The sequence below is a fragment of the Heptranchias perlo genome, chromosome 26 (assembly GCF_035084215.1).
Source record: "Heptranchias perlo isolate sHepPer1 chromosome 26, sHepPer1.hap1, whole genome shotgun sequence".
NCBI classification, from domain to species: domain Eukaryota; kingdom Metazoa; phylum Chordata; class Chondrichthyes; order Hexanchiformes; family Hexanchidae; genus Heptranchias; species Heptranchias perlo.
This window is the reverse complement of record NC_090350.1, coordinates 21,235,994-21,245,588: the sequence shown is the minus strand read 5'-3', so window position 1 is coordinate 21,245,588 and position 9,595 is coordinate 21,235,994. Positions and strand designations below refer to the sequence as shown.

At 43.8% G+C, this 9,595-nt stretch overlaps 1 protein-coding gene across 1 annotated transcript in view; it reads left to right on the top strand.

The window, feature by feature from the left end:
* Positions 1-1,159: 1,159 nt before the first annotated feature.
* Positions 1,160-9,595, top strand: part of rragca (Ras-related GTP binding Ca) — a 33,459-nt gene continuing 25,023 nt past the window's right edge. The window contains exon 1 of the mRNA XM_068006481.1: positions 1,160-1,793. Within this exon, the coding sequence (XP_067862582.1) occupies positions 1,404-1,793 (390 nt within the window). The 5' untranslated portion in view covers positions 1,160-1,403. The remainder of the gene's footprint in view (positions 1,794-9,595) is intronic.

Here is a 9,595-nt window from a genome sequence, read left to right as displayed (position 1 = left end):
CTCTTCCTCATGAAACCTCATTTAGCCTCCTCTACATATCCTCAACATTGATGGTTCCTGTTGGTAGAGATGAAGTGCATCTTGTTCCAAAAAGGGAAATGGCTGAATGTATCACACCAGAACAGCAGAAAACTGAAGTTGATATTTCCAAGTTTATTAAGTTGAATCCTAATTTTAAAATTCAAAGATTGAGATGGAATCATAAACAATGGCAGTTGTGCCTTCAGCTATCTAGGCCCTGCACTCTGGAATTCCCTTCTTAATCCCCTCTGGCTCTCCACTCCCTCCACTCCTTTAAGATGTTCCTTAAAACTCACCTCTTTGACCAAGCTTTTGATCACCCCTCCTAATTACTCCGTCTTTGGCTTGGCATCCATTTTGGTCTGATTATGACTCTGTGAAGCACCTTGGGACGTTTTCCTTGGAAATATCAACTTCAGTTTGCTGCTGTTCTGGTGTGATACATTCAGCCATTTCCCTTTTTGGAACAAGATGCACTTCATCTCTACCAACAGGAACCATCAATGTTGAGGATATGTAGAGGAGACTAAAGGCGAGATGTTGTTGTTGACAAAGAGATCAAAACCTCGAGGAGTTTATCGCCATCCAGCCCCTGATATGTGTTAGGGTCCTGGGACGCAATACATAGTATTTAATTTTTTAATATATCTATAATCAGAGAAGTCATGGCAGACAACAACCTCCCATAATCAAATAACCTAAGTGGACAAAGAGGTACTGCCTGGATTTAGCTGAATGATCCAGAGGTTGCTGTACTTTATAATCTGATATCCCATTGTGAACAAATCCCTTTCCACCAGTCACATGATGGAGCTTGTCCTCTGGTCACACTGACTGGGATCCACTGTTGGGAGTGCACCAAACCCACTATCAGAAATGCAGCCACATTAAAAGTAAACATCCCTCCTCCTCCTCCTCCTCCTCCCCTCCCTCCCCCGTTCTCCCACCCCGCCCTGGTGCGCCTATCTGGCCGCTTCCACCTCCACCTGACACCCGCCCCGCCCCGCCCCCCGCGCCTTTACCCCGCTGCCAAATGCGGGCGGCTTCCTGGCACCGCGAAGAGGTCAAAGGTCCCCTGCAGGAGTCAGGTGATTTTAACCACATGACAGCGTCAACCCAACCTGCTGGCGCCGAGTTTTGATGGACGTCAACGTCAACCAATCGTTTTGCGGTGTGCGGGGCCGAGTGGTCGGCGCAATGGAGCCGGCCGGCCAATGAGCAGCGGGAGAGGACAAGGAGGAAGCGGGAGGTAAGGTGAGGGAAGTTAGGTTGCGCGGTGAGGGAAGGCTGAGCTCGAGCGCTGTGCACAGCTGAGTGGGGCCGAGTCTGGGCACAGCGGCAGCGGGTTAATCTCCTTCCCTCTCCCCTCCCTAGCCGCGACGATGTCGATACAGTACGGGGACGAGGAGCCGCTGGCCGGCAGCTACGGGGTGGTGGACTCTTTCCCCAAAGATTTCGGCTATGGGGTGGAAGAGGCCGACCTGGAAGGGAGCGAGTCGCAGTCGGACAGCAAGCCCCGCATCCTGCTGATGGGCCTCAGGCGCAGCGGCAAGTCCTCCATCCAGAAGGTGGTCTTCCACAAGATGTCCCCCAATGAGACGCTCTTCCTGGAGAGCACCAACAAGATCTACAAGGACGACATCTCCAACAGCTCCTTCGTCAACTTCCAGATCTGGGATTTCCCCGGGCAGGTGGACTTCTTCGACCCCACCTTCGACTATGAGATGATCTTCAGGGGCACCGGGGCTCTCATCTTCGTGATTGACGCGCAGGTAAAATGCACCCGCATTGAGTGAGGGCTTTCCAATGCAGAGAGCGCTTTAAATCAATGATGTAATCTGTTTAAGATGGAGAGGGGGGAGAAGCTGATAACTTCTTTAGCTTTTTATATCTCTCTCTGAGTGGTAATTTCACTGCACAACTCTGATCATTTGAAATCATATAGGTTACATTGTAATAATTTTTTTAAAAAGTCTGTCCAATACCTGTCTTTGCCTGTTTGAGTAAGCGACCTAATCATAGGGACACCTGTTTGTTTTATTTAGCCCAACATCTAACCATATCTTGCAGTGTCTCATGATTACCTAGATGAATTGAATGGGCTTTGCCCCAAGCAAATCCTAAAAAAGGTTTGTTTTTCACGCAGTGTGATAGTGGAAATGTAGACATGCTAAATTTGGGACAGTTATGGATCCACCCATTCTGTTTTCCCAATTACAAAGGTGATGCATACATTTATATAGTGGCTTATAATGTCAACTTTTCAGAGGGTGCATGTGGTAAATTGGTTTTGAAGTGCATTGACTGATACATAGGTAAAGCAATAGACTAGGTATACTGAATCGTTTGTGTCTGTGTGAACCAAATTTAGCTTTGTATAGTTGCAAACTGTGTTGTGATGCAAGTGTGAATTTGCCAAATATGAACTTGGGTAAGTGGTGAGACAACCTCATGGAGGTACTATTTGCACTATAATTGGTACAAAGCAAGTTTAATAGACTGCCTGTAAAATGTTTAATTGCAGTGAGCCAAATATCCTGTCCTATCAGCTCTTTAATATTAAAATGTCACTGATATTTGGAGCACTGCCCTTCTGCGCAATCACAGAACTGTCGCTCAAAGATGCAGAATCTGGTTGCTCACAGTCTGAACAGATACCAGTCTCAAATTGGTATTCATAGTGTCATGTGCTATGTTAGGATTGTACAACTCCACCCATTCTTTTCCCAATTATGTCATAAATTAATTTGGGAAATATTTTAGCCCTTGTCCAAGATTTGTAAAATGCAAGTTACCATCTTGAACAAAATGGTAATGCTCCAAAATATACTGTCAATGTATTATGTAATTATGAAATGCCAGGTGCTTTTCACTACTGTTTTCATAAGCTTAAGGAGTATGTTGTATTGCTGTGGGTTTCAGAAAATAAATTATTTATTTGCAGTTATGTGATGTCAGGTGAGATGCACTGTCAGTCCAGTGTTAACAGTAGAGTTAAGAGAGAAATCAGGAGGGCAAAAAGGGGACATGAGATTGCTTTGGCAGATAAGGCAAAGGAGAATCCAAAGAGCTTCTACAAATACATAAAGGGCAAAAGAGTAACTAGGGAGAGAGTAGGGCCTCTTAAGGATCAACAAGGTCATCTATGTGCGGAACCACAAGAGATGGGTGAGATCCTGAATGAATATTTCACATCGGTATTTACGGTTGAGAAAGGCATGGATGTTAGGGAACTTGGGGAAATAAATAGTGATGTCTTGAGGAGTGTACATATTACAGAGAGGGAGGTGCTGGAAGTCTTAACGCGCATCAAGGTAGATAAATCTCCGGGACCTGATCAAATGTGTCCCAGGACGTTATGGGAGGTTAGGGAGGAAATTGCGGGTCCCCTAGCAGAGATATTTGAATCATCCACCGCTACAGGTGAGGTACCTGAAGATTGGAGGGTAGCAAATGTTGTGCCTTTGTTTAAGAAGGGCGGCAGGGAAAAGCCTGGGAACTACAGGCCGGTGAGCCTGACATCTGTAGTGGGTAAGTTGTTAGAGGGTATTCTGAGGGACAGGATCTACAAGCATTTGGAGAGGCAGGGACTAATTAGGAACAGTCATCATGGTTTTGTGAGAGGAAAATCATGTCTCACGAATTTGATTGAGTTTTTTGAAGGGGTAACCAAGAAGATAGATGAGGGCTGTGCAGTAGACGTGGTCTACATGGACTTCAGCAAAGCCTTTGACGAGGTACCGCATGGTAGGTTGTTACATAAGGTTAAATCTCATGGGATCCAAGGTGAGGTAGCCAATTGGATACAAAATTGGCTTGACGACAGAAGACAGAGGGTGGTTGTAGAGGGTTGTTTTTCAAACTGGATGCCTGTGTCCAGCGGTGTGCCTCAGGGATCGGTGCTGGGTCCGCTGTTATTTGTTATTTATATTAATGATTTGGATGAGAATTTAGGAGGCATGGTTAGTAAGTTTGCAGATGACACCAAGATTGGTGGCATTGTGGACAGTGAAGAAGGTTATCTAGGATTGCAATGGGATCTTGATAAATTGGGCCAGTGGGCCGATGATTGGCAGATGGAGTTTAATTTAGATAAATGTGAGGTGATGCATTTTGGTAGATCAAATCGGGCCAGGACCTACTCCGTTAATGGTAGGACGTTGGGGAGAGTTATCGAACAAAGAGATCTAGGAGTACAGTTCATAGCTCCTTGAAAGTGGAGTCACAGGTGGATAGGGTGGTGAAGAAGGCATTCAGCATGCTTGGTTTCATTGGTCAGAACATTGAATGCAGGAGTTGGGATATCTTGTTGAAGTTGTACAGGGCATTGGTGAGGCCACACTTGGAATACTGTGTACAGTTCTGGTCACCCTATTATAGAAAGGATATTATTAAACTAGAGAGAGTGCAGAAAAGATTTACTAGGATGCTACCGGGACTTGATGGTTTGACTTATAGGGAGAGGTTAGACAGACTGGGACTTTTTTCCCTGGAGAGTAGGAGGTTAAGGGGTGATCTTATAGAAGTCTATAAAATAATGAGGGGCATAGATAAGGTAGATAGTCAAAATCTTTTCCCAAAGGTAGGGGAGTCTATAACAAGGGGGCATAAATTTAAGGTGAGAGGGGAGAGATACAAAAAGGTCCAGAGGGGCAATTTTTTCACTCAAAGGGTGGTGAGTGTCTGGAACGAGCTGCCAGAGGCAGTAGTAGAGGCGGGTACAATTTTGTCTTTTAAAAAGCATTTGGACAGTTACATGGGTAAGATGGGTATAGAGGGATATGGGCCAAGTGCAGGCAATTGGGACTAGCTTAGTGGTATAAACAGGGCGACATGGACATGTTGGGCCGAAGGGCCTGTTTCCATGTTGTAACTTCTATGATTCTATGATAACTCATAATTTGTAGCATCAAATGACCAGAATATATTTTTGTCTTGTCCTGACATGCATATATTTTCCTTTTATTACAAATAACTATCTGATTATTGCAATTCTATTCTTCACGACATGTTAGCACGACCACTGCATAGTTCCCCAAAATAAGTGTGCTGTATGTTAGTGCAACAGATGGTAGGTGACAGATTATGAAGGTTTATGCAGTATCTTGTTGGTTTTGCACATATCTTTGGATTACTCATGAAATTCATTCTTTCCACTTGGCTCATATGCACTATTTATTCTGACCTCCTTGTAGCAATGCAGCATTTCATATAGTTTCCCTTTGATTTTGTCCTTCTAGGAGCTGAAATTTCCATCTTTGTTCATTTTAACGAAAGAATGGAATACTTTTTCAAACTTTATTTTTAGAAAAAAAAAAGCAGATAGGATCCTTAGCCACCTTGATCTTTACTGTCTATCCTGGTTTCCTTTCAGTACTGATGTCATGTTGCTTTGGCAGTGTATCAGACCTTTCAGGCTATATTTATGTAAATCATTGCTTTTGCTAGCAATGACATTTGCACACCAGCACTTGCTGGGTCTCCATGTGATTAAGTTAGGGACTCGCACCTCCCCTTCAATAGTCCCAGACTCCATTTGCCAATCCTGTTAAGTCTCATCATTTATCGCGCTACACGTGCACACTTCCGGTAACAAAATCACGACTTTGGTCTTGATGTCTCTCAAAACTTCATCGTGTTTTCTCTTTGTATTTATACTTCCTGATCAGTGGTGGTGCCCATTGTGCAGCTGTGTAGGTAGGGGAATTCTTTCACCGCTTTCAGATCCTCTGGTGCTTGAAATGAAGGTAGCAGGAGCAGAAGCAGTCAGAAATTATTGTTGAACAGATATAGCTGAAACATGCAGATGTTTTAATAATTAAACATTTTCAATGTATGGGTCAGTTGGGTTTGGAATGCATGAACTTATGCATTGGATTATCTGTGATCCATTCCTATCTGTACTCTTCTTGACCTAGATGACCAGATTCTATTTTTGAGTCTGAAGTCCAGATAGTAAAGAAGGTTACTAGACCTCATTGCAGCTGGATGTTTCAGCGGCTTTCTGGTAGATTGAGTGGTACGCTGTTGTAGTGTGCTTTTGGGCCTAATGTTACATTGCAATTCTCGTGTTAAGCCTAAAAGTGTAGTACAGTCTACTTTTGATAATTGTTTTTTTGCCTTTTAAATTTGAATTATGCAATAATTTGAATTAAGTGAAGTAAATAACACAGGAAATTGGGCACCAAGTACTAAAAATTCTCAGTTTGAATTAGGGTACTTTGAATCAAATGTAGACTATAATGCCAGCCCAACATTGATCTCAATAGTAGCACCTTTTCATAAGAACATAAGAAATAGGAGCAGGAGTTGGCCAATCGGCCCCTCGAGCCTGCTCCGCCATTCAATAAGATCATGGCTGATCTGATCCTAACCTCAAATCTAAATTCATGTCCAATTTCCTGCCCGCTCCCCGTAACCCCTAATTCCCTTTACTTCTAGGAAACTGTCTATTTCTGTTTTAAATTTATTTAATGATGTAGCTTCCTGGGGCAGCAAATTCCACAGACCCACCACCCTCTGAGTGAAGAAGTTTCTCCTCATCTCAGTTTTGAAAGAGCAGCCCCTTATTCTAAGATTATGCCCCCTAGTTCTAGTTTCACCCATCCTTGGGAACATCCTTACCTCATCCACCCGATCAAGCCCCTTCACAATCTTATGTTTCAATAAGATCGCCTCTCATTCTTCTGAACTCCAATGAGTAGAGTCCCAATCTACTCAACCTCTCCTCATATGTCCACCCCCTCATCCCCGGGATTAACCGAGTGAACCTTCTTTGTACTGCCTCGAGAGCAAGTATGTCTTTTCTTAAGTATGGGCACCAAAACTGTATGCAGTATTCCAGGTGCGGTCTCACCAATACCTTATATAACTGCAGCAATACCTCCCTGTTTTTATATTCTATCCCCCAAGCAATAAAAGCCAACATTCCATTGGCCGCCTTGATCACCTGCTGCACCAGCATGCTAGCTTTTTGATTTTCTTGCACTCGGACCCCCAGATCCCTTTGTACTGCGGTACTTTCCAGTTTCTCGCCATTAAGATAATAACTTGCTCTCTGATTTTTCCTGCCAAAGTGCATAACCTCACATTTTCCAATATTGTATTGCATCTGCCAAATCTCCGCCCACTCACCCAGCCTGTCTATATCCCCTTGTAGGTTTTTTATGTCCTCCTCACTCTCTACTTTCCCTCCCATCGGAGGTGATCATGCAATGGTTTTTCTTTGTGTCTGGCTTTTATTTGAGAGTTCGCTTGTACCACCATTCCGTTCTCTCTTTGAGACAAGGTGACAGTCAGAAGAAAATTCACAAGCAATAAAACTGATCATACTCTAATTGTGTTCAAGTTCATACATGGAGGTTAATAATGGTGTCAACAGCTATTGTAAATAGTTGCGCCTCTCTTGCACTGCTTTGGAAATGGTGCCAGCAGTGTAACTGAACTGGCAATGCAAATCAGGTAAGGGGGCATTAGAATGGAGTATCAGGTTATATTGGAGTGTTGCCGTCTCTGATGGTAATTATGTTGAATGAGTGTGAATAGCTATACCCAGATCTTCATCCTTATATTCTCTTTCTTCCTCTCCCTGCTTCTCCAGATTTGGCTATCATTTTGCGTTACACTGGTTAACGTGAAATCATTTTCCCCTGCTCTTTTATTTTGTTTGTTAATAGTTCTTTGTACCCATTGAGTCAACATTACTCTAGTGCTATGAATCTGATCTCTCTTCTTCAGGGAGGATGATAATTTATTGAATAGGAGTCAATGAATTTTTCCTGTGTTTCTCAAATTCATTTATACTGCAACTTTAGTGCTGCTGCACTGTGGTGTGAGATCACGTAGAAGAGGCAGTCATATACTCAACAACAACAATTTGCATTTATACAGCGCCTTTAACATAGTAAAACGTCCCAAGGCGCTTCACAGGGGCATTATCAAACAAAATTTGATACCGAGCCACGTGAGATATTAGGACAGTTGACCAAAAGCTTGGTCAAAGAGGTAGGTTTTAAGAAGCATCTTAAAGGAGGAGAGCGAGTGGCGGAGAGGTTTAGGGAGGGAATTCCAGAGCTTGGGGCCAAGGCAGCTGAAGGCACGGCTGCCAGTGGTGGAGTGAAGAAAATCGGGGATGGGCAAGAGGCCAGAATTGGAGGAGCGCAGAGATCTCGGAGGGTTGTCAGGCTGGAGGAGGTTGCAGAGATAGGGAGGGGTGAGACCACGGAGGGATTTGTAAACAAGGATGAGAATTTTAAAATCAAGGCGGTGCCTCCTAATGGGTTGAAATATATCTGACAAAAGAGACCAGAAGCAACCTAAGGGAGGTATACAGTGGTGTTCCCCACAGGTCGGTACTCGGACCATTGTTTTTCTTATATAAATTAATGACTTGGACTTGGGTCTTGGGTGTACAGGGCACAATTTCAAAATTTGCAGATGACACAAAACTTGGAAGGGTGGTGAACAGTGAGGATAGTGATAGACTTCAAGAGGACATAGACAGGCTGGTGGAATGGATGGACACGTGGCAGATGAAATTTACTGCAGAGAAGTGTGAAGTGATGCATTTTGGTAGGAAGAACGAGGAGAGGCGGTACAATTCTAACGGGTACAGGAACAGAGAGATCTGGGGGTATATGTGCACAAATCGTTGAAGGTGGCGGGGCAGGTTGAGAAAGCGGTTAAGAAAGCATACAAGATCCTGGGCTTTATAAATCGAGGCATAGAGTACAAAAGCAAGGAAGTTATGATGAACCTTTATAAAACGCTTATTCGGCCACAACTGGAGTATTGTGTCCAGTTCTGGGCACCGCACCTTAGGAAGGATGTGAAGACCTTAGAGAAGGCGCAGAAGAGATTTAATAGAATGATTCCAGGGATGAGGGACTTCAACTACGTGGCTAGACTGGAGAAATTGGGGTTGTTCTCTTTAGAGCAGAGAAGGTTGAGAGGAGATTTGATAGGTATTCAAAATCATGAAGGGTCTAGACAGAGTAGATAGAGAGAAACTACGAACATACGAATTAAGAGCAGGAGTAGGCCATTTGGCCCCTTGAGCCTGCTCTCCCATTTGATAAGATCATGGCTGATCTGATTGTGACCTCAACCTTACTTTCCCGTCCACCTACTATAACCTTTGACTCCCTTGTTAATCAAGAATCTATCTAACTCAGCCTTAAAGATATTCAATGAATGGATGGGGATATTCCCATTGGCGGAAGGGTCAAGAACCAGAGGACATAGATTTAAGGTGGTTGGCAAAAGAACCAAAGGTGACATGAGGAAAAAATTTTTTACACAGTGAGTGGTTATGGTGTGGAATGCACTGCGTGAGGTGGTGATGAAGACAGATTCAATTGTGGCTTTCAAAAGGGAATTGGGTATGTACTTGAAGGGAAAAAATTTGCAGGGCTACGGGGATAGGGCGGGGGAGTGGGACTAGCTGGATTGCTCTTGCAGGGAGCCGGCGCGGACTCGATGGGTAAATGGCCTCCTTCCGTGCTGTATCCATTCTGTGAAATGAGGGTAAATGTGTTATCTTGCTTGTGTAGTACTGTAATTGTACAGTTCTGAT